General features: G+C 44.7%; 1 protein-coding gene and 1 pseudogene across 1 annotated transcript in view; one reads left to right on the top strand and one right to left on the bottom strand.

Moving 5' to 3' along the window:
- The window catches only part of KIF5C (kinesin family member 5C), a 154,545-nt gene that overhangs the window by 36,684 nt on the left and 92,576 nt on the right, over positions 1 to 25,285 (top strand). The window contains exons 2-4 of the mRNA XM_088021710.1: positions 10,932 to 11,022; positions 17,959 to 18,032; positions 25,003 to 25,107. Coding sequence (XP_087877836.1) covers positions 10,932 to 11,022; positions 17,959 to 18,032; positions 25,003 to 25,107 — 270 coding nt within the window. The remainder of the gene's footprint in view (positions 1 to 10,931; positions 11,023 to 17,958; positions 18,033 to 25,002; positions 25,108 to 25,285) is intronic.
- LOC114202573 (large ribosomal subunit protein eL36 pseudogene) lies at positions 5,214 to 5,551 on the bottom strand (annotated as a pseudogene).

Here is a 25,285-nt window from a genome sequence, read left to right as displayed (position 1 = left end):
AAGTAACACTTGTGTCTTCATTTTGCCTGTTAGCCAGGCAATAATTCTGAATTTCTTCATTATCACTTGGGCAGTTCGCTTTCCCAGAGTGTTTTTTTCATGGCTGTCTGCGGTCCTGATGGTGCCTGTGTGTCCACGCAGCGGGACATTTGGCAGAAAAGAAAGAATTTTAGCCTGGTTTCCTGCAGGAAGAAGGTTTACAAGATTCATTCTCTTGTGCTGCCTTTGTTCATTCTTGAGACATGGTTGGCATCACTGTGGCAACTCGGTAGAAGCCAATTGTTGCTTCTTCGGTTTCATTATAGGCTCTCCTGGGAGCAGCCTTGGCTTTGGCTGGAACTGGCACCAGCTGCCTTCCTTGGGGCGCAGAGCCAGTGTGGGGAGGGGGATGGGAACGTCTGGGGCCGGTGCTGGCTGAGGGTTTATATCCTCAGTTACAGAGTCATCCTGGCAGAGGTGTGGGCAGGCAGCAGAGCGGGGAGGAGAATGTTGGAGGTCTTCATCGTGAGACTACATCTGGACATGGGCAGATTCGTGGACGCGGGACAAGATATAACAGTGTTGGGGATAAACGGATGGTCACTGCCAGGTATGGGTTGTGCACAGCGGAGTTTTTTCTGCTTTGGGAATTTGCAGCCCAGCCTCAGATAAATGGGAAGGTGGGTGGTGGGGTAAAGAGGAGTGAAGGGGTACAGAAAGACACTGTGAGACTCCATGACTGCTGAAATCTTGGAGGTGGGGGATGAGAATGGTCAGCAGCAAGTAAAGTTTCTGGGACCCTGAAGAAATACAGTGAATAAGGGTTTCCTCCCACCACCACCCCCAGCCCCCAGCACTGTTGCATGGTGTCTTGCCACCCTAACCTCCTTGGTGCTCGTCTGGCAGGCCTTAATCAGCAGCAGCAGCAGCGGCAGACTTTTACTGAGCACCTACTCGGTACCATTATGTACAAGGCACTCTGCTAGGCTGGGGCCTTCATGAGCCTGTAGTTCTCCTTTGTGTAAATTGGAAATTGGTAATATTCCGGGCAGAAGTAGTCCCATGGGCCCAAGACTTGGCAAGTGATCAGCACCCTTTTATGGAGAAAAAGGCACTCTTTTTTCCACATGAGTGTCCTAGGCCCACAGCTTGTAGACTTTTAACAGGGATTTCGATTTCCATTCACCCCCTTGTCTGGATTTCAACCAAGTGTGATGGCTCCATATTTGACAGTGATTCAACACATCCAGACTCTCTTAGGAACTACTGAATGAAAGAGCAAAATGTCTAGGATTTTGTTTTACTTTGGGCTTCACCAGAAGCAGGCACCGAGACAAGGATTCAAGTGCAGGTTTCTCGGGGAGGTGAATCCAAGAGACACTGAAGAAGAGTGGAGAAATGAGGCAGGGAAGTACAGGAAGCCAATATAGTATGTGTCCTCGTGCAAGTTACTACCATGGGCAACAGGGTTTCAGCCCAAGAGGAGCTCTGGAGCCAGTTTGGAATACATGCCTCAAAGGGAGCTAGAGTTTTTACCCCCACTCTGATCAGTCATTGCATGAGGCTGCTACAGGCTCATGAAGGCCCTGGCCTAGCAGAGTACCTTGTACATAATGTACATAAAGTACCTTGTACATAATACACTACCAAGTAGGTGCTCAGTAAAAGTCTGTTGCTGCTGCTGCTGATTAAGGCCTGCCAGTTTGGAATACATGCCTCAAAGGGAGCTAGAGTTTTTACCCCCACTCTGATCAGTCATTGCATGAGGCTGCTACAGGCTCATGAAGGCCCTGGCCTAGCAGAGTACCTTGTACATAATGGTACCAAGTAGGTGCTCAGTAAAAGTCTGTTGCTGCTGCTGCTGATTAAGGCCTGCCAGATGAGCACCAAGGAGGTTAGGGTGGCAAGACACCATAAAACAGTGCTGGGGAGTCGGGGGGTGGGGCGGCGGGGAGGAAACCATTATTCACTGTATTTCTTCAGTGTCTCAGAAACTTTACTTGTTGCTGACCATTCTCATCCCCCACCTGGGATCTGTCCTTCTGGCCTGCATCAGGAGACAGGGAGGGCTCTTGCAGCCAGAGAAGGCCTCCGGCAAAGAGATGCATGCAGGTAGTGGAGGTCAGGCTAGCCTGCATGGAAATGGTGAAGATTTAGAGGACATCTGCTTCATGTTTACAGTTGGTGTTATCACAGCAGTTTCTGGAAGGCTCCAAAGCTATAATAGCAGAGTTGGTGAGTCAGTGAGTACCTGCACAAGACATAGCTCCTCACCTTTCCTAAACAGTATTTATGGCTACACATTAAAATTTTATTTATTTTTAGAGTACAGAAGATAACCATGGAATAGTTAATTTTGCTAGGACCCTCAGAAATTAAAGGCCTCATGGAGCTGAGCTTATGAGTTATAGACCTAGGGGCCTGGAGATGCTTGAGGTTTGATTTGGCACTAGGCTGTTGTACGGGCTTCAGGATGCCAAGTCTTTGAGCTGGTACATTGTGAGTGATTATCACTTATTAGTAATCTTTCCTTTAAGGGGTCACTGCTTTCTGAGTTTGGTGTAAACCTGGTATAAATTGGTCTAAACTTTTTATTACAGAATAACACTGACCATGACTTAAGCATCTTCTAGAATGTTGGGCACTGTAGTAGATCCATTTTTTTTTGCCTGAATATATCTAATTTTCACAATACTGAATTGTGGATCTTATTGGCTCCATTTTACAGATGAGGAAACTGAGCCTCAGAGAGGTGGGAGTTATACCCATGTTTATGTGAATTCATTTACACCATATGTTGGTATGCTGCCTTCCTGGACAATACTCAGTATTAGCTACTGGAGTGAGGAGCACAGAAACCCTATCATAAATCCCTTTATACGCCCTTTCCTTCTAGTCCACTGTTCTCGTTCCTAAAGCACATGGGTATGTATAATTTATAGTTTCCGTGAGATTATTCCCTCATCTGGACCACTTTGTACATGTTAAGACAGCAGTACAACAGTGTCTTACAATGCCTAGAAACATCTCTGTATCCATGTTTTATGTTGAAATAAATTTTAATGATGTGTTAAGTGTCAATTATAAAAACTCATGAGGGGCGCCTGGGTGGCTCAGTCGGTTAAGCATCCGACTCTTGATTTTGGCTCAGGTCATGATCTCAGGGTTGTGGGATCCAGCCCTGAGTCAGGCTTAGCGCTGGGCATGGAGCCTGCTTAAGATTCTCTCTCTCCCTCTTCCCTCCTTCCCTCCCACTCTCTCTCTCTCAAAACAAACAAACAAACAAAACCAACTTCTCCTGATATAAAAATCAACATCACAAAGAAATGCCACTTCATACTCACTAGGATGGTTATAATAAAGAAGACAGTAACAAGGATGTGGAGAAATTGCAACTCATACAGTGCTGGTGGGAATGTAAAATGGTGCAGCTGCTTTGGAAAACAGTCAGTTCTTCAAAAAGTTAATTCCTATAGAGTTACTACATGACCCAGAAATTCCACTCCTGGGTATATGAAGTGAAAGGAGAAATGAGAGCAGATGTCCACATAAACACTTGTATATGAATGTTCATAGCAGCATTCATAATTGCCAAAAAGTGGAAACAACCCAAATGTCCATCCTGCTGATGAATGGATACATAAAATGTGGTTAATCTGTGTAATGGAATATTATTCAGTCATGAAAGTGAAAGCTACAATATGGATGAGCCTTAAAAACATACTAAGTGAAAGAAAATGTTGGTCACAAAAGCCACGTGTTATATGCTTCTATTTATATGAAATATCTAACAGAGGCCAAGCTATAAAGACAAGTGCTTAGGAAGATGGGGAGTGACTGCTAAGGGGTACCCAGTTTCTTTTTGGGGTGATGAACATGTTCTGAAATTAGATAGTGGGGATGGTTGTCAAATCTTGTGAAGATTCCAGCAACCACAGAATGTACCCTTTTATTAAAGGGGTGAATTTTATGGTATGTGAATTACATTTCAATATAATAACACAAAACAAAACTTGTTTTGGCATGATATTTGTGTTGATAAAAAATGAGTATCAACATTAACCCAAGGACTTCCTGCTTTTTAGTTAATGTTTTGGAAACATTCTTTCAGGTTGTTACCAAAGCCCTTCAGAGTTTAATTTCTCCTTGTGCAAACTAATACAATGTTTTAGTGATGTCTTAACCTTGGACACCTTTGGAGTCCTTCAAATCAGGACAAACGCACACAACTTTTAGGAAGGAAGCACATCTGTCCTTCTTTTTCTCTCTGAGATGAGAGAAAAAAGATTTAGACAATGAACACAGCTCCCAAAATGAAACAAAGCAATGATGTTGACATAGGCAGGTCTCTTGGGCCTTGGTCTGTCTTGTTCTGGAGGACGGTGCCGGGTCTAATGCTTCAGGGAGGCAGATTTAAATCAATATAAGGACACAACATTCCAGCAGTTGGAGCCAGTTGAGTTTCAAGAGCTCATTGTCACTGGTGAGGGCTTGTGGAGACGGGAGTTGCGCACTGAGAGGAGGCTGGAAGGGCTGACTTGTAGGGTCCCTATTAACTCCGAGAGGCCGTGATTCTCGTTCCCCTGCATTACTGCTCTGGTTCTCACAGCAATGACTCTTCGCTCAACGAACTAATCAACTGTGTGCTTGGAAATAATTTAGAATTGATTGGGAAGAATGCAGGAAAAACAAAACTCCAGAGGCTCATGCATGTTGTTTCTTTGATGTTCAGGGAGAGCAACTAATTCTAAAGCCAGAACTTTTAGAACACTAGATAGGGAGCCAGGAGGTCTGGATTCAGGGTACAGATCTGCTCCCTACCTAATTGGCTGTGGGTGACTTTCTGCAAGCCATCTACCCTCTCCTGACCTCAAGTTTGTTTATTTGTAAAACACGATGTTGGGTTGGGCTGACCTTGAGGGACTTCAAGGCTCTGAAAAATTCTAGAATTTTTCTTAATAACTTCCAACCTTTTCATCCCAAGTCTCTCACGTGCTCACTCATGCCTTTTCCTAGGCTCTGTTTGTCTTTGGCCTGTTTTGTTTTGTTTTTCCCTCGCATGTATGAACTCTTTAATTAGGATTGAAAACCATGTCCAGTACTGCTTGGTTGCTTGCATCTCTGTGTGTGCCACCATGCCCCTCACCACTGTGCCTCAGGAAGGATGTTGGCAGGAGGGGGCCTCCCTCTTTCCCAAGACCAGCACAAAGGCCCCAACTTCCATGAAAGGCTTATTACATACAGAGGGGAGGGGTGCAGCCCTGCTTGGCTGCCGCTTTCCTCATGGCTGCAGGACGTTGCCCAGCTCCTCTCTCTTCGTCTTGGCACAAGTGTGTGTCCCCATTCTTTTCTTGATGAACCTGAGGGCATGCTTGTCCTTGGAGACCTCAAGGAGCGCCATGGCCCACCGCTTCTGTTGGGTGAAGCCACACACCTCTCGCATCGTGTCTTGCATGGATTTCGTGCGCTTGGTGAGGCGCCTGTGGCAGTGGCTGTGCCTTGGCTTGTTCATATTCTTGGTCACCTTGTGACCCTTGTTGAGACCCGCAGCCGTAGGGCGGCACAGAGCCATGACTGCTGCTTCTGACGGGCTCCTCCTCGTAGTTCCTTCTGTGCCACGTGCGTGCCTACTAGTGCTCTTGCCAGCCTTGCCCTTCATCTCTGATCCTAGGCCCTTCTTTCCTCAGCGGTTCCATGTCAGTCCCACCTTCATGGCCAACATTTCCTTGACTACTGTAGGCTAGAGTAGGGGTCTCTGACTTTTGTCACCTCATGAATCACTTCACTTCAATCTATCATATTAGTCCTAAGCATCTGCTGTTGGTGTGTCTCCTACTTTTCCAGTATATCATAAGCTGCTTAGGGAAACAGCCTGGTGTGAAGGAAGAACACTTGAAATCAGAGACTTCAAGTTATTTTCCCAAAGGGCCTCAGTTTTCCAGTCTGTGGCATGGGAATAGTGACATCTACCTCATGGAGCTACTGTGAAAAGGAAATGAGATAAAACAGAAAAGGATTTGGATCATCATGGTTGGTGACAGTGTGGGTAGTGGTTGGTGACGGTGCGGGTAGTGGTTGGTGACAGTGCGGGTAGTGGTTGGTGACGGTGCTGGTAGTGGTTGGTGACGGTGTGGGTAGTGGTTGGTGACGGTGCGGGTAGTGGTTGGTGACGGTGTGGGTAGTGGTTGGTGACAGTGTGGGTAGTGGTTGGTGACGGTGCTGGTAGACGGCACTGAGAAGGTGGCCAGGAGAGGCTGGAGAGACAGAAAGAATTTGTCATCTCTTGTACTTTCAAGAAGGAAGTCATGTGGACACCGGGCACAGAGACTGAATGATTGTTCTCAGAAATCTGTTCCTCTTCCTAATACTCCTCAGTGTCTAAAGATAATTCCACAGAGCGAGTTTAAATCTTGCTGTGGAAATTTAAGGGTTTTTTTTTTTTTTTTTACCCCTGTGTCTTTCTTTCTTAGTAACGATAGAGAAAAATCATTCAAATCATTGGGCACCTTTGGTTTCAGCCCTTGGTTGGTCTTAGAGATTATTATTAGATTACTTCTCCATTATCTCTTCTTGGGTAATTAATTTCCATTTCCTTAACATCGCTCCTGGTGCCCATCTTCTAAAGGTTGAAGTGGGTCTTTCACTTTCCTCCATCTCCCGGAGTAATATTCCTTCCAGGCTGGGGAACAGTTGTTGGGTAATGGTGGGTCAAATGAATTAAGAGGCAGGCCGTATGGTTCATGGACACTTTGCTCTCAACAACTTGATAGGAAGTGGTTTGAATTTTTTTTTTTTTAATTTGAACTATAAAAATGTAAGAACCATCTGCTGTAATTTTTTGCCTGTGATCCTGGTAAGTTATTTAGTTAGACTGCTCTTATGCAATTAGCCACTCTCTGTGGAGGCTTTTGTGGCAAAACCGGGCTATTTCGTTTCCAGTTGTAATGTATATGGAGTGTGCGTGTCCCGTCCAGATTCCTTTCATAAATTGCAGCAGGTTTGCCTCCATGTAGTGAGCTCTTGGGATTTATATGGCTTCTGCCTTCGCTGCGTAAATGCTTTAATTGTAGTGGTCCATTCGATTGGTTGAGAATACATCACACACTAATTGCTGTGGAGCAAACCGAATAGAGTAATGTGATAGAGAGTGATTCCAGGATGGGGCTGGGGCTGCTTTAGTTAGGGGCATGGAAGCCCTTAAAGGAGGAGCAATTGGAGTTGACATCTAAAGGGTGATAAAGAAACAGCCAAATGAAGATGTCTGGTGAACCAAATGAAAATCTGCAGTGAGAGAATTTGAAGGGGAAGGAAGTGAAGAGCAAAGGCCCCGAGCCATGGAATACACTGAGGAAGAAGCCAAGGAATAAAGGAGTCCAGTGGGCTACATTGTAGTGAGGCAGAGGAGAATGCAGGGACGTGGGGGTGAAGAGGGTCTAGTCGAACAGAAGCCGGTGGAGGTTTTTAAGGGAGCATTTGATATCATTTGATTCACAGTTCTAGAAAGCTCAGTCTGGCTGCTAAGTGGAAACTGGATTGTTAGGAGCGAGAATGTGTCAAGGACACCAGTGAGGGGACTATAGCTGTTGTCCAGATGAGAAACCATGGTGGTGTGGGCTGAGGTTGTGTGGTATAGATGATGAAACACGATCAATTTGGGATATACTTGGGATATGGAATTTACGGGACATACCTGATGATTTTGGTCTCTTACTCAGATATGGAGCACTGGATGATTCATTTTTGGTCAGTTAAGTTTTATATGGCTAATGGAATCCAAGTGGCAATGTCCAGTGGGTGATTGAGTATCTGAATCTGGAGCGTGGATGAGATTTGAAGTCTGAAATGCTCATTTAAATTATGTGAAGGTCAAGAACGTAGACAGAGAGGAGGCTGAGGTGTCTGAGTCTGGGATACACCGTCGTTTAGAAGTCGGAAAGAGGCACCAGCAAAGGACTCTGACAGAGAGGAGCCAGAGAGATCAGAGAACCATGTGCTGAATAGGTGCCTGGAAAGTGAAGTGTCTCTAGGAGTAATCGGTGCCCTCATCATTCAGTTTCAAGTGTTAGCACTCTGCACCCGTATTAAAATGTTAGTTGAAAGATGTATTCTGTAGCTGCATATTTAGTGACAGCTAGAGCATGCTGGGCCCAATGCTGGTCCACAGAAACCCTCAGCCACAGTGGGATCAGAAACGGGGAGACTCTTGTCTCCTGGGGACCAGGGGAGAGGGGGTTTGCTGAAGTCTCTCAGGGTTTGTGAGATCTTCATACCATTACCAAAGTAGCAAAGAGTAATTTGTTGTTGTTGTCGTTGTTAAATGGCAGTTGTATATATAGCTCGCATGGCTAGGCCACAAATCAGTTCTTGGAAAATAATCTGTAACTAAATTTTAATTCTCAATTTTAATTTCAAGAGTCGAAGGTTCACTTAAAATAAAAGCCTATATAGCCAACTCAGTGTATGAAAAGACAAAAACACTTTTTAACTTCCTTATAGTCCAGTCCTGATGAGAAGTCTCAGAACAAATCATTTTCTAAATTTTATCTTTTCTTGAAGGCAGTTTCTGTTTGGGAGTTAACTTCAGCTTATGGAAAATTGTTGTATTATCTGTTTGTCACTTGATAAATGATATTATTTAAATGAGTAGTAGAGATTTCTTGCTTTCTGCCTCTCTTCAAGTGAACATATAATGTACTCCAACAAACATTTTAGGTTGAAGGGCAAAGTTGGGGAGTCCTCTGTTTTTTTGTACAATTTACCTACCATTTTCCCTGCTGTAGTTAAGTGCATGTTCTCCAAAACCCAAAGCATGATTGTTCTGGAAACAAGATGGTTTATTTTGGTGATTCTTACCAAGTTTGGAGAAATAATGGATTTGTTTGAAATTAAGCAAAGCTGCAGTTTCTTTTAAGAAGGTTCAATGGATGACAAATACTTATGCAAACTCTGTAAATGTTTATTCTAACCTTTTACCTTATTGACATTTAGTTAATTTGTTGAATAGATAAAGCTAATAAGAGTGTAGTGGGCTGATAGTTGGCAATAGATAGTGGTGAGAAATGTTCTCTTGGTTATTCAACCAAGTACTTGGTTCACTAATTGAATGAGACTTGCTGAGAACAAAACATCAGAAAATAACCTCTTTCCATAAGTTTAACAAAATGACTGACTCTGCTGCTTTGTATAGAAATAAAATCGTGGGGCACCTGGGTGGCTCAGTCAGTTAAGCATCCAACTCTTGATTTTGACTCAGGTCTTGATCTTGGGGTCGTGAGTTCCAAGCCCCATGTTGGGCTCCATGCTGGGTGTAGAGCCTACTTAAAAAGTTTTTTTTTTATGGTACCTCAGAATTCTCCATTTCTTCTAGGACCAAACTGTGGAAGTAGCTCATTTACCTGGTTGGCCCAATCCCATTTTCAGAGACTAAAATCTCAAACATAACACCTGAAGCATAGGACTTTACCTATGTGCTGCACTACCCACAGTCATGAATGAGTAAAACGCCACGCCAGTCTGACAGCTGTGTACTTTTGCGTGAAGGTTATAGGATGTAACAAGCCTTGTCCTTGGATCTCTCATGAGCAGTTATCTTTGTGAGGCATTGGCAGGACTGTCCTGGGGTAAAGGGTCCTGGTGTCCGAGCCACGTGTAGGAGGTGCAGGATGGGAGTGAAGGAGACTCTGGGCTCTCCTCTTTCCTTCCCCTTTCCTGCCATCCCCTCTAACCACTAGGGGAAAATGAAGATGAGGGGCTGCCTGGGTGGATCGGGCTGTGGGAAAGGGCAGGGGGAGGGCCACCCCTTGTCTGGGTGGTGATGGTGGGAAGAAGGCACTGTTGCGGGGGGGTGGTTTCTCCCTGGGGAGAGGCCGTGTCTATCTCAGCCTCCGCCTTCCATGGTCCTCAGGACTGTGCCTGGCACGTAAATGCCCAATAACTCCTTGGTGAACGTTGAGTGGTTAGGGGTCAGGGCTCACATAGACCAGGGCAGAGTTTCTTCCCTTCCTTTCTGACAGTTACTTCCTCGAATGGCACATGGCCCAGTGTCAGACCAAACCCCAAGATCCTACACCTGGGGCAGTCACTTGATTTATTTTTATTGTACAGAAGAGCCCTCTGTGACTTGGAGGCCTCCACCCAGTTAAGGCATCACTTATACACATGAAGAAAACGCTAGAATTCTTTGGGATTCAAAGCAGTAATATCTTGCTATGAAGAGCGGCATCTTAAATTTGATCATGGCATCTTCCCATTGAATAAAATCCAAGCACGTTCTCTTAGCTAACTGTGCCTTGCATTAAGTGGCTCCTGATTTCCTTTCTCACCTCCTTTTGTGCCACCCTCTAGTTCCTTAAACACTCCAGACCCCTTCCTGTGTGCTCTACCCTCTGCGCTGTCTTCTATGTTCTTCCATGGCTCTTCACTTGCCTCAGTCTTTCTGATCCTTTAAAGATCCACTTAACTGGCATTTCCTCAGGGAGGCCTGCTTTGCTCTCTCCATCATCCCCTCTGTCTCATTATTTTATACCTAGGCATTTTGTAGTTCCCCTGGTGTTTGCTTTCTTGTTTATTAGCTTTCTGCCACACTTGAGTGAATGCTTTGTAGGCCGGACTGTTTTCTGATTTGGTTAGCCGCTAGTCTAGTCCCTGGTTCAAAGGAAGCTCTCAAAAAGTAAATGAATGGATGAAGCTTCAGCTTACTTTTCATCAGAAAAAGTGTTTCAAGTAAAAACAAAAAAAAACCTTTTTTTTTTCTTTCTTAGATTCTCAATGTGCAAAACATATATGCCCATCATACGTGTGTGTTCGCACTGTAATAATTCCCTAGTCTTGGTATGGAACTGCCTTCAAGGATAGGGTTTGTGATTTAGTGCCTGTGGTCTAACTACTATTAGTGCTTTTTATACCTAAACTTCTAATGTGTTTTCTCCGCCCTTTCGTTTCGTCTTTTTTAGCAAGGGAAGCCATATGTCTTCGATAGAGTGCTGCCTCCCAGCACGACCCAAGAGCAGGTTTACAATGCGTGTGCAAAGCAAATTGTCAAAGGTAAGTGCTATTTCTTTATTTCCTCCTGGGCCTTTCAGAGTAATTGAAAACATTATTAAGTGATATTTGCAGCCTAGGAATCAATGTGCCTTGACTCTAAGCAGAGGCCTGCTAATTGGAAACACTGAATTATTGCCCGAGCTCTGGCCCTGATTTGCTATGATGTCAGGCAAGTTCTTGAACCTCTCTATACCTCCTCGCCAAGGAAATTTCTTTATTCTTTTGCCACCTTTTTGGCAGAGTTATTCTGCCACCTAGAAGCTTAAAAGCTATGGTCACACTATTTCTGTAATGGTTTTAAAATACTGCTGTAGGTATGAGGCCTCCTTTTTACTTTGTAGGAGACAAAAATATATTTCTGATGCTCCAGTTGTATATTTTTGGCTGATTTATTTTGTTCATCTGTCTCTTCAGGCAGAGGCCTTACACGTGGAAAATTCTTGGGCACCAAGGAATTTTCTGCAGAATCATAAAATCACATCACCTTGTTGGTTACTGAGCTGTTCTTGCTACTCAGCATTCCTTAAATATACTTTCGTCTAACCCACTTTCAACCTTTCCACCCAGATACCAACATTTGTTCCTCCAAATAGATAGCCTGAAGCCTAAAATTGTCTTAGAGATCAGCTGTTTCCTCTGGGACTGGCCTTGGCCCTGAAGGATTTGTGTCAAAATCACAGCAGGGAGATGAAGCAATTTACACATTGTTCTACCTTGCCCTTCCAAATCAGGGGCAGGCTGGAGCTTGCCTTGGGGGAGCTTGCCATCTGGCCAGAGCCGAGGGGCATCTCCTGCTACTTTGTTTTTCGTCTTCGAACCTTAACCTTCAACTCTGAATGCTATGACAGCTGTGCTCTCAAATGTCCTGATGTTGCCACCTTTATAGGTAGCTGTAGATTTAAAGAGCAAAAAAGCAAAAACAGAATCCAAAAAGCACCTTGTCGTGCAAGATGTGCTTGTTTTTGGAAGCTGAGCTGACTAACCTAACTATTTGAAATTCATGAAAGCCAGCCCTGGGTGCATCTGTTCGATTAGTTCTGACCCCGGACACCTGCGTGGGAGATGCTGTCAGTATGTAATGTTCCTCGCTGAGGTGTACGGTTGTTCAAATTCCGGTTGCAGACATCGATTAATTTTGAGGGTCTTCACAGTAAGATTATTACAGAAAACAGAAGAGAAAAAACATGCCTGAATTTGGGCTTTTCCTGAATTAATACTGTGGGCCTGTATCTGGTGGTAATGTTTGTTTTCTCTCTACTTCTATTCTTTGTATCTCTTCCTGTCTAAAATGTTTTCTCTCTCTCTCTGGAGTGTGTTGTTGTAGTTTGCTCCTAGGCAGCCTTGCTTCCTTTCCATTAGCAGACTCTTCCTTATTTTTATTAAAGTAAGATTAATCACATGTGAGCCATAATTTCCCTCTCTTTCTCTCCCCTTCCATTATCAGAACCAAATAGTATTTACCACGTGCTGTGCCAAGCATGAGGTCCATTTAAATACATCTCTAAGTTGATGTTGTAATTAGAGATGGGTGCACTCCAGTTTTTAAAAATCCTGTGATTAACAAATAATCATAATCTTTCAGTCTTCATTACTGGAGAAGTTGGGTCTCTTTCAGTGTCTGGTTTTTCTGAAATGTCAGAAATAGGCAGTCCTTGGAAAGTTCTTGTGAAGATGTGACCTAACTGGATAACTTGAGGCCCAATATATGGTGAGCTACAAAGAAAACCATTTAGGGTAATGTTGGACTCTGACATGACACGATAAACTGATATTTTTCAGACACTATAAATGTAATGTGAGCATACTCATTTTGTAACAATAAAGAGTTCTTTCTTCTTCCTTGAAAGGAAATTATTAGGGGATGACGAAGGCCTAATTTAACTTTTTTAAATATCCACTGAGGCTAGCATGAGGGGAAGTGGCCGTGTTATTTCTGCATCAGCAAGGTGGAATAGTTACTAGGTACAACTGAGGTTTCTTTTGCCGTGACAAGTCCTATTTAAATCAGGAAAGGAAGGTGGTGCTGTAGGGGCCTCTTTTTCTAGAGGCCAGGAATTCAATCGGATAACTTCTGAAGGTCACCGCAGCTCCCGCAGTTCATGGTAATGTGGTGGACTGGTGAGATTTTCTTTCAAGGCTATCTGAACCCTGAATGTTTTTGAGATCAGGAAGATTCCTTTTAACTGGGTGGCTTTATTCTCTCTTGGTTTTTTTCATTCCCTTCACCTTCACTGGGTTTTTCAAAACATATTTCAAACATTTGATTGTAGAATTCTGGTACCTCCCACACTCCCATCTCTGTCTGGTGTGTGTTTTTCAAAATGTTGGCCTGAAAGAGTATGTAGAATTCTCCGTTTCCTCCAGAAGAGCTTATAGGATTTGTGACTCTCAGCATGGTAAATAGGAAGGTTTCTGTGGACGCGCTAAGAATTAAAAACCATGGTTACTGCTCGTCATTGTTGGAAGTACGGGGACCTATGTCCTAGTCTACAGAAGTCACTCTGGACATTTGCCTTTCAAATTAACTAGATGTGGACTCTTCAGGGCTAGAGAAGGTGGTTCCTTGTTCTCTAGATGTAATTTGTTTAGGCTTCATTCATTTGGTTGTTTATTTTATCCATTCCTTTATGCAAGGATGTTAAGTATTTACCGTGTGATGTAAGCACTGATACGGACTAGAGTCACCAAGATGTGTAAGACTGTCTGCAAAAAGCTTCACGTATAGGGAAAGAGACAGATGCATCCGTAGGTATACCTATGGGTAGTACGTGCTTTAAGGTGGCCGTGTGCAAAATGCTGTGGGATCACAGAAGAAAGTCACTTGGGACCGATTTTGGTGAGTGGGGATGAGGATTGGGGAATTAAATTAAGGAAGGCTTCTTGGAAAGGATAGGTCCTGAAGACTATAGAATGTAGCAGGGCTGTACAAGCACAAAGAACAGCAAAAGCGTAAGGACACAGATTATATGGCATGTTTGGGAGATTTAGGGTGTTGCAGGGTACCTGGGGGCTGGGACTTAAAAAGATAGGCTGGATCAGAGTTTGGTGGAAATGGATGGGCTTTACCCTTCAGGCAATGTGGACTCATTGACAAGTTTTAAGCTCAGAATACTGTAAGATCTACTTTATTACATGATATGTGACTCTTAAGAAGAAATATATATATATTTGGCTACCGTTAACTGTCAGGCACTGTCTATGCACTTTACATATGTTATTGTATTTTTTAAGTCTCAACAATTTTATGAGGGGTGAGCATTATTGTTCCCGTTGTACTAAGGAGGAATTCGAAGTCAAATAACTTGGCCAGGTCAGTTAGGGGGTGGTGAGGCTGGAACTTGAGCCTGAGTTTGCCTGTCTTCCTTGAATTTTTCTGCACTATCCTTCCCCCACTTTTCTGGTGAGCTCATAATGAGCATTTAGTAACAATTTATGAGTTGTTACTTTTCTATCAGGCCATATGGACTATTGACCAAGCATTGCAAAAAGACAGGGATAGGAATGGCGGTGGGGAAACGGGGGAGGGGGAGAGAATAGAGATTGCGGTCCCAGAGCTGTGGGGTGGCCCTGCCTGTCTTCCAATAGCGAGATGCATTTCCATTCTGAAGATGCAGCAGAGCTCTTCCCCTCAGACTGGCTGGCCCGCCGTTCTGGTTTGCCACCAGTGTGCGGTAGGTCTGCCTGGGGGCGTATGTCCACTTGAAGAGTTTGGTTGGCCAGCCAGAGCCTTAGGATCCCAAGGCAGGGATGACTTGTCGGTCACTCTTGCCACTGACAGGCCACCATTCTACCTGGGGAGTTGGTAGGAGGCCATGACAGCCTTCTCAGGAACTCATATGATTACATTGTCCCCAGAGTCTTATGCAACAGTGAAACTAACTCTTCTGCTCTGGCAAGATCTGGACTCAGAACTAGCAAAACCTAGGATGGAAAACTGGCAAGAGGCGAGAAGTTGTTTTCAAGTATCCCACTCTTCACCCTCGTCTTCCCACCTGCAGTGGCCTCTCTCTTTGGGTTTGCTTGGTTGCCGGACGGACGTGTGCTGTCTTTGGGGGTGCCACTGGCTGTGTGGCGTGAGCTGAGATCACATCACGCCAGAGCCTGTCACAAAGCAGCGTTCTGTCTGGCCGAGCTGGCTCCTGGCTCTGCGGCTGGCGCATAGACATGGTCATTCTGCTACAGGAGAGGCTCTGAAACAAATGCTTTCCTTGGGCCCAGGAACCGTCACTCAGTGTGATGAAAGTGCCTTTTTGTGGGCTGTTTTTCTGTTAGGGTCGGGTGGGGGTGTTGTGTGGCTCGGTGTGGCGCTCTCCCATCCTGCTTTCCTTGGCGGGCGCTCCGGCCTCCCCCATCCCAGCACTCCAACCCAAATGCACTGTGTGTGCTCACTTCCCCTTCTGCTTCTCCTCTCCCCTGATAATCAAACATAGACGAGGTTAAACACACCAACCCCCACAACCTGGAGTTTGGAAGAAAATTGAGAATGCTGCGTTCGAAGAGCTTTTTCTTTTCTTTTTAAAATTACCATTTAATTCACACTTGAGTTGATAGAGGGCATCGGCTCTGTTCAACCTTGAACACTAGAGATAGGTTCTCCAACAATGAATTAATTGTAACATGATTGTAAATAGTACTTTAAAGACCAAGCCGAGTTTGTTCTGATGGGGTTTTATGTGCTCTCTTTTCCTTAAAAAAAAAAAAAAAAAAAAAAGTAATTGCACCCCGTGTTGAAATAGCAGCGACAGTCAAGGATTCTCCAAGTAGAGTCTCATGTGTTCCTTAGCCCCCTGCTCCAAAACAAGTGGTGCCCTCCATGAGCTCTTGTTTCCCTGGATGTGTCCCAGACCTTACCCTGCAGGAGTTTGGGGAACAGTAGCTAACTAGGAGTTAGTAGGATTGTGCATTCTGCTTAGGGAGGTTGGGTTCGGAGGTGTGGCCCCGTCCAGGGGAGCCTGATTCAGGTGCCCTGGCCCCACTGCTTCGTGGCAGAGGAGGAAGCATGTGCCGGGTTTTCTCTTGTCTGTGGGACTCTAGCTCTGAGCTGAGTTTTCTTTAGGGTGCGGCGCATTGCTCAGAGCCACCCCTGGCGTGCATGTGCACTTGCAGGGTCCCTAGTGGCCTCTTAGGAGCCGCAGAGGGAGCTGGACCTTGGCCTCGGCCTCCTTACCCCTGATCTAATAATGCCTGGGCCGGTAGGTCCCAGAGTGCCTCCTACACAGGGGCTGAAGGTAAGGAAGCCCGTTCAGTTTAGGGGGAGATGTGTGATTTCTAATGAACAGAAGCTTTAGTGCTGTGACTGTGGCTGGCATTCCTGGAGTTGTTTATGCCACGAATGTAGAATTTTAAAAGTACAACCGCAGGGTGGGAACCTCTTTCCTTGTGTCCCTCAAGTGCATTGCATTCATGGTCGCTTAGAGGCTCCCCACTCTGAATTTGTTCTCTGAACAAGTTGGCATTTTCGTGAAAACTGAAGCTTGAACCTCCAACCCTTACACTGTGGTCTTCAAGTTTTTGCTTTTCCTGTTCCCCAGGAAACCATTAACCAGAAGTTTGATGTGTGTGAACATTCTCTCCCTCCCTCCTCTCTCTCGATATAGCTTGACACAAACTCTCAAGGGCTGTTAGGCTTAAAAAAAAAAAAAAAATTCTGCTGCTTGATTTCTCTTTTTTGTTTTTTAGCTTCCTGAAGGAAAATCCCACTTTCTTTTCCGACCCCAGTTCACACTCCAGTAACCTCAGATCAATAAAATGTATATTGAAAAAATTTTTAGAAAAGCTAACAAAAGAACAAAAATTACCTGGCATTATGAGATTCAGAGAGGCCAAAACCACAAACCAACCAGCCTAATCAGGGCCTGAGCTGGAAGGAGCTGGTGGCTTGGCTTGATGAGTGAAAAGGCCAGTGGCCCCGAAGAGGACACCTCAGGAGGGGGGGTTCCTCTTGTTGCCCCCACTGTCCTTTCAGGAATGAGACTTCCTCCCCTTATGTAGAGATGTTGGGTCAAGGATATTAATCATGTACTATTTCCCTTTTGGTGATATTGATGCAGATGAAGGAGGATTGAGGGAAACGAGTGCTAAATATATTTTAATCACCTCTGCTGCGTGGAAGGAATCCCCACAGATAATCTTCAGTGCAAAGCAGCCTCTGTCTGCACGCCTCCCCCGTCCCTGTGTGAGATGGAAGCCAGCCGGCCGTGTGCGGGGCTTTGCACAGTGTGCTCATTGTGTAATTAAAAGAAATTCCTGACGCTGATGGGCCTGGGCCGTCCTGCTAGCACAATCACCGAAAAAACAAAGGCCCTAACTTTGAGTGAGGGCCCCGGTGGTTTCCGGGCTGATTGGATTGTCCCCGTGTGGCTGGGTTTACAGAGTGGGGCCCTGTCCTCCCCAGCTCTGGACTTGCTCTGTTCTGAAGGGGCTCCAGACGGCCTTCCAGAGAAACATCCCCAAGGAGCTCACCTGCACCGGCGTTTCAACTGACCCAAATCAGATCTTTCGGAAAGAAACTCTATTCCATATCTCACTCCAGAGACTCAGGACACTGATAATGTTTTTCTTCCTCCTCTTAGGAGATCAATTTAGAGAAGAAAATTCAAGTATCTTTCTGCTAAAAAGAAAGCGTACTGCTCGATATCTGTCTTAATGTTGATGTTACTAGGAGAGAGGGTGTCTGCCTCCTTTCTTTCTTTCTTTCTTCTTTTGCCTCTTTCTTCATTAATATATTCTGTAGGAATGTGAGTACATTTCTTATTTGTGGAACAGTTTTTGCTTTTATCTCACAATTCTATTTAAAATGCATATGGAGTTGAAATACATCATTTGTGTGAAAAATGAGATGGGCCATTTGGAAAATGTAATTTTTAAAATATGGAACCAACACTAGCATACGATCAAAGTAATGAGTTAATTTTAATTTCTTTTTCTTGCTTGCAGATGTCCTTGAAGGTTATAATGGGACGATTTTTGCATACGGACAGACCTCATCAGGAAAAACGCACACCATGGAGGTAAGATTGTGGCGTGCCATGAGGCATTCTCTGGGGGGCTCAGCAGCACTGTGTGACCGGCCACATTCAGGGGCATGCAGCCCCTTGACTGCGCGTGAGAGAGTGGTTAAGGGACTGGTCATGTTTGACCAATTTATTTTGTATTTGTGGAGTTTCAAAATAATGGTAATAAAATCTCAGGGGTTCAGAATTTTAAAAAAATCCTTTGTTGGTAGCTCTCTCAAAATGGTAATATAGTACATTCTATAAAAAAAGACATCAGTAAGCTAAACGGTGGTGTGAGTATCTTTATGGACTGTGACCCTAATCTCAACTGAGAAAATCTGTTGTGAGAATCGTTTATACTAAGGAAGGCTACTCCGGGGAGGTGAGTTTCCTCAGAGGAAATTAAAAAACTGTAGGACAGAGATGTAAAGAAGTTGGCTTGTGGACCAAATTCAGCCCAGAGACGTATTTTTGTTTGGCCTGCACCATGCGTTTTAAAAATTTTTTAATTTATTATTATTATATGTATTTTTTTAATTGCAGGCAGTGCTTAAAATGGGATGATTTCACACAATTCTGAGTTTCCAAATTTGGTTGAGAATTCTGAAGATCCTACAACTGGGCGAAATTTCACCATAATATAAAGTGTAGGCTTCACTAGCTCAGAGATCATCATTGTCTTGTTCACCTGTTCATTCACATTTCTGAAGGAAAACCCCACTTTCTTTTCTGACCCCAGTTCACACTACAGTAACCTCAGATCGATAAAATGTATATTGAGAAAATTTTTATTTCTAGTGCATGGAACAGCGGCTGTCATCCAGGAGGGGTTTGATAAAATATTTGTTAAATTGGTAGCCTCGGGATGACCGTGGCCAACCCTTGTGTGTGGGCTGTGCGGTCCAGTCCACGCCAGCCTCCTGCATGCACACTGTGAGTACAGACTGACGAGGAGCATCCTCTGTCGTTAACGTACACACCTGACCTCTGTGGGCGTGTGAAGGTGTGAGCCCAGCTCAAAGTCTGTGGCTGTGGAGCCCTGTGGCTCCAGGCTGTCTTCCAGACAAGGCACGTCTGCAGATAAAATTGGCCCCTTTACCTCTTCTTTCCCTGCTTTTGTCCTCCTGTAAGCCCTTCAGGGCCGGATATTCTTCTAAGGCTAGGCTCCCCTGACAGATGAGAAGAGTGGTTATATGGTTACAAGACACTGCGCAGAGCAAGTTTGGGGAATTCAGCTTACAAGCAGCAGGGCAAGATGAATCCTTGATCCTTCAAGCTTAGGATTTTCATTTACGGTACCCTCCTGGGAATGTTACTGAGAGACATCTGCTGCAGAATCAGTTTAGCTTTATGAATCATTCCTATTGAAGAGGCGATTTCAAAGGCATGAGGCTAAAACTCTTGGGGCTCTGATGTTCTGCTCACACCGATTTCAAGTGTGTGTGTGACTCTGGGGCATCTCATTTCTGTTGTGTTGACTCACTTTCACCCATTTTGCAGGGGACAGTGGCTCCGAGATCACACAGATTAAAGGAAGCACAAGGTTTATTTGCCACTGCTTCTGGACGGAGCAGGACTGTTCCCTGACACCTGAGCCTTGGCCACACTCTCCTCTGCATCTCCCATTCTTATGCAGTACACCTTGGAGATGCAGGCACGGCCCTTTGCCTTCGTCTCTTACTGGGTCCCAGACCCTTATAACCTTCCCGGCACTAGCAAAGTTGCAGTTCTGTATTTCCTAAGTACTAGCAACTCCAGTAGCCATGACAAAAGCTCCTTCATAGGCCATAAGGCCTAAGCGGGGGGGTGTGGGGGGGACATCTCATGAGGGTGTCCATCAGTCTCTAGGTTTTTGGAACATTACCAAACAATATACAAAATAACAACAAAAAATGCAGTATTTAGAATCCCCCAAACCATAAGGACTGTTTACAAGAGTGACCTTTTTAGCTTTGGGATTAATTTGTCTTTGGGAAATAGGTATTTGCTCAATGTCAGAAATTTAAATTGTAAACCATCAAAGGAGAGACCTGTCCCCAGAGTAAAATCTTAGTTTGTGTTGTGTTGGGGGGGGTGGGGCGCGAATCAGTGGGTGTTAGGAGATGGCAAAGACGTATGCCAGCTTTTTAAAATGAAAATCGGAAATGTTTTGTTACATGAGGGTATCTGGAGCCCTGGGCGTCTGACAGCATGAGCCTTACAAGGCCTGCAGCACCGCTCAGCCAGAGGGGTTCGGGGGGACCTAAAGGGAACTGGCTTCTAATGCAGGTTACTCTCACAGTTGCCTAAATTCTGTAGCTTTTCCATCCACGTCAGTTTTAAAAGGTTGATTGCAAGGGGTGCTTTTCTTTATCCTGACTTCTGAAGATCATGAACTTATGCCCATAGGAGGAAGGGGCGGGGCGGAGGGGAGCCCTTTCCTAGCCCCACTCCCCAACACACACACTTAGTCTGGTTCTTTCTGTCCAGTGGGTATAGATTGGAGAGAAGGTAGGAGATATGTTAGCCGAAAACAGGAAAGGAGGAGCCCCGAGCTGAAGTCGTAGAGACGGTGGGAGACTGAGAAATCCAGGACCCTGGAATGCAATTAAATTAAAAACAACAACAACAACAAAAACCCTGCAGGGCTTGCACCATCTGAAAGGATTTTATGTATTCGGAATTATACATTGTGATCTTTCAAAGGCTTTTTTGGAAGGGGATGTTAACTCCCTGAATGGACAGAGCTGTCACATTTTAAAGCTGTTTTTCATTTTAATCCCCTCATTTTTGGTCTGACATCCAGTGGTGATTCCATTACCTTCTATTGAGGAGAATAAACAGATAAGCCTACGTGAAATTGGAAAGATTAGCTTCTGAAGATGGAGCATTTAAGGCGGATTTTCAGTAAAAATATGAAACACTTGACAGTGTTGATGCCAAGGTTGGTAGGACACCGTCATGCACTGGGCCCAGGGCGTGTGTGGCCAAGTGTTCCCAGGCCTGGGTTGAAGGAGGGCTGCTGGGGGGTGCTGGCTACACGGGGAAGAGAGGGCTGGACCTTTGTTCGGCCTGTGGTGCTGGGAAGGGCTTCTCTGGGCCCCGTGCCTGGCTTTACGGCCCTCCTTGGCACAGATTTAGATGGATGAAGACACGCTGTTTTTCCTTCTGCTCAAAGGGACACCTGGAGCCCATGGAATGGTGCAGGCCACCCCACTGCTGAACCGAGCCTGCCGAGGGATTTTTAATGGGCCTGTCCGAGGGCATTGGTGCTCGTGTGAGCTGACAGGCTGCCTGCTTTCCCATCTTAAGTGTTTCAGGAAACTGTCCTGCTTGGGAGGTTGAGGAGGCACCTGGGGCTGGAACAAAGGGAGTCTTGTTCTGTGGTTGATGGCCAGCGTCTGGTTTCTTCTTTCACACGTGCCCCAAGAAGGCCACATTCAGAAGTGGGAGAAGTTTTTGAAGAGGATTATGTAGGATCCAAGTATAAAAATGTTCTTTTTGTTTTCTGAGAGTTAAAAAAAGGTGATGAAGTGGGACACTCCTTTGCTACTGAAATCCATCCCGATCCTTCAGCCAACTGAACTTGTCCTGACTCTCTAGAAGGGCATTATTCTTCCTCAGTTCCTCTGCCTTTGCTACATTACTGTCCTCTCAGCTTCCCTGCTGCATCCCCTTTGCCCACCCTCATCTTCCTCCTCTCTCAAGATTTGGTGTCCCTCAAGGAAGCCATCCCATATCACCCCAGCTGGAAAGCACTCTTGTTCTCTGAATTTTTACCGCTCTCTGCTTTTTTACCACCTTTTGTTGCCTGAGGTGACTACTGCATATGTGTAGATGTGTATTTTATTTGCAAAAAAGAGTGAAGACCTTTATGGAACACCTATCTCATGCAAACACACCACACACATCAACACCCCCTCAACACCACTCACACCACATGCTACATACATCACACACATCCATACCATATACCACGTATGCCCCCCCACGTGTGCGCACGTGCACACACACACCACACATCAACACCCCCTCAACACCACTCACACCCACATGCTACATACATCACACACATCCACACCATATACCACGTATACCCCCCACGTGTGCGCACGTGCACACACACACACACACACACACACAACACCACGCACACCCACATGCTACATACATCACACACACCCACACCATATACCACGTATACCCCCCACGTGTGCACACGTGCACATACACACACACACAACACCCCCTCAACACCACGCACACCCACATGCTACATACATCACACACATCTACACCATATACCACGTATACCCCCCACGTGTGCTCACGTGCACGCACGCGCACACACACACACACACACACCACACCACACACATCAACACCCCCTCAACACCACGCACACCCACATACTACATACATCACACACAGCCAACACCATATACCACATATCCCCGCCCCCCCCCACACACACACAGATTGTCTTGGCAGGCTCAGTTTACTGAACATAAAGGCTCAGTTCTCACCAGTCTTGGGCTTATGGGCCAGATCAAGCATCCCAGCCCCGAAACCTGTGGTAGATTTGAGTATTACTTCTATGACCGTAGGAATGGGAGGTATCGTTGTGCCTTCTCCAAATAAACGTGTGCTTCCCTCTCATGTGATTTTTGGGTGTGGGCTTCAGGGAAACGACACAGGGAGTATCCCAGACTCATGCCTGGTTCTGCCTTGGTTCTTACCCTGACAAAGGCAAACAAAGGGATGTCAATATTTGTATAAGCTAGGAATCGATTGGAAGATAAATCTTTTGGAAGGGAAAGCATCTAGGGAAACAGATTTGAGTCATTTATAAATGATTTTTGGATTATCTCTCATCCTTTGTCTGTGGACCACTGAGTAGAAGCTAAAGGATTGTGATGGATTATTGAAGGGTTCTGGGGGGAGCGTGGGGGGCACTCCTCAGGCTCTCGGGTGGATTGGCCCAGTGGCCTCACAGCATTTGACTGGACAGAGATCTGTGTTTTCACTGTTCATGTCATTTCTGTCAGCAATTTGCACAGTCCCGAGCCTGTGGGGTCCAATATTTGATGTTTATGATGGCCTATGAGAAGTAAGCTTACCAACATTTGAGAGATTCTGAGTCTCAGTCATTTAGGGCTGTTTTCCTAAGATATATTGTCATGGCCTGGGATTGAAATGTATTTTCAGACTCTTCAGGTCAAATAAACCATTACGACTGCTTAATGAGAACCTGATATGAGCTCAATAATATAATGCTAACATTTATTGTTTCTAAGCACCTTATTTATACTGCTTAACTTAACTTCTACAATAAATCTATGCAGGAGGCACTGTACTAAGTGTCCTAAGCAGTGGGAAGAAATACATATGCACTGGCCATCTTGCCCTCAAGGACTGTTCAGTCAAAAAGCCATATAAACACATCACATGATTTAGGATTCTTAGCACATGAGGGCATTCCAGGGGAATACCCATTTTCCCAGGTAAAAGAGCTTTGCCAGAGGCCAGATGTATCTAAATTCAGCTTTTCCCTTGCTTTCAGTAGAATGGAAGGTTAGGGATCAGGTGTGCAAAGGAGGATTCATAACGTAAAGCGCTTTGTGGCCTGGAGTTAGTGCCCGAGTCCACGTGACTTCTTGCTTTAGGTAACTCAAATGTTGGCTTGAAAGTCAGCCTGTCAGAGAGGCACTATGTGGTGAACACCCCCCCCCCCCAAAGAATACAGAAGATCTGATTGAGGAAAACAAAGCAGATCTTCCAGGTGTCAGGCAGATTTAGAACAAGGATATGAGTCATAGGGTTGGTAAAGGTTGCTGAGTGAAGAGTAAATGGGTTTTGTACTTTTCTTCCAGTTCCATTTTTCCTAGAGTTTTGTAACTTTCTGAAGGTTTCAAAAACGCTGGGAATTCTGTTGCCAGTCATTAATTTAGACCTGCACACTTTGTGTTTGTGCACTGATGCGCAGTTTAACATGGAACAGGACAGAACTTGGAGCATGGGAATAAGGAAGGCTCTCTGGGAGTCCTTGCTGAAGCTGCTGTTTAAATACTTCTAGAACTCTTGTTTAGAAATTGCTTTCAGATACTATGGCATATCTTTTTGAAAATCTTCAGAAGCAGAAGCAGCAAATCTGGATCTTTAAAAATGGATTTAGTAAAATAGTTCAAGTCACAGAAAAATTCATCTATCCCTTCACCCCTTGGATAAAATATCTCTCAAACCTCCTTAGGGTTGGAGGAGGTTGCTGGCTGCATGTAGAAGGGAGGGCTGGAGCTCTCTGGTAGAAAAAAGGGATAAAAGAATAAGAGAATATCTTACAAGTGAATTTAAGTATTAGAAATAGCAAAAAATTAAAAAAGAAACAGCTAAAAATTTTTTGTAACATTTCAGGCTGGGAATTATAGACTTTTAAGAAATTGATAGAATGGCTTTTCTTGATTGGTTTGTGAAGTGATACTGAAGGTATTTCTAGAATAAGATTATTAAAATTTTTGAGCAATGATGACATTAATGAAACTCTCAGCTCTCAAGCTGGTTTTATTAAAGCAGATTAATTTGGACTTACACATTCTGATCAGTTTGTAAAAATTTCAAAACAAAGACCCATTTAGTGTGTGATAGTCACCATATAATCCCAGTCCTCCTGTGTTCCTTCCCTCCTCCTTTCTACCCACACCCTCACCCACATACACCGATTTGCTGCCCTGAGTGGCAGCAGAAGCAAATATTTCCAAGCCCCAGAGCCTGACAGAACATCTAGCTCTCTCCTGCTGGGTAAAAAGCAACACGTTGAGTTATTTCCATGAACTTTTGGGCTGTTCGCACGTCAGGTGGACCTCCAAGGATCTGGCAATGTATGTGTGTGTGTGGGGGGGTGCTCCCTCTTCCACAGAGTTCTGTTATGAAAACCAATGTGGTTCCTTCTGTCTTCCACATGTTTCCTGGCACTCTTTAGCTGCCTGTGCTTGTGTTTTTCCCTCACTAGGGGAAGCTACATGACCCTCAACTCATGGGGATCATCCCAAGGATTGCACATGACATCTTTGACCACATCTATTCCATGGATGAAAACCTGGAGTTTCACATCAAGGTAAGTGCTATTGATTAAGTCTAAAGAGGAAAAACTGGGCCCCAAATCATGTTTTAGTTTTCCTCTTTTTATGTGTATATAAAAGATTGTTTTGATCTATTTTAAATGAAATGCTGTGGTAAGCAAAGCAGGTGAAAACTAAGGAAATATCGAGATAAAAGCCTTCTTTAGGATGGAA

This window comes from Eumetopias jubatus, unplaced genomic scaffold (assembly GCF_037043125.1).
Source record: "Eumetopias jubatus isolate StellerSeaLion01/CBP00866 unplaced genomic scaffold, mEumJub1_p1.0 scaffold_3, whole genome shotgun sequence".
NCBI lineage: Eukaryota > Metazoa > Chordata > Mammalia > Carnivora > Otariidae > Eumetopias > Eumetopias jubatus.
This window is presented reverse-complemented; position numbering and strand designations above follow the sequence as displayed.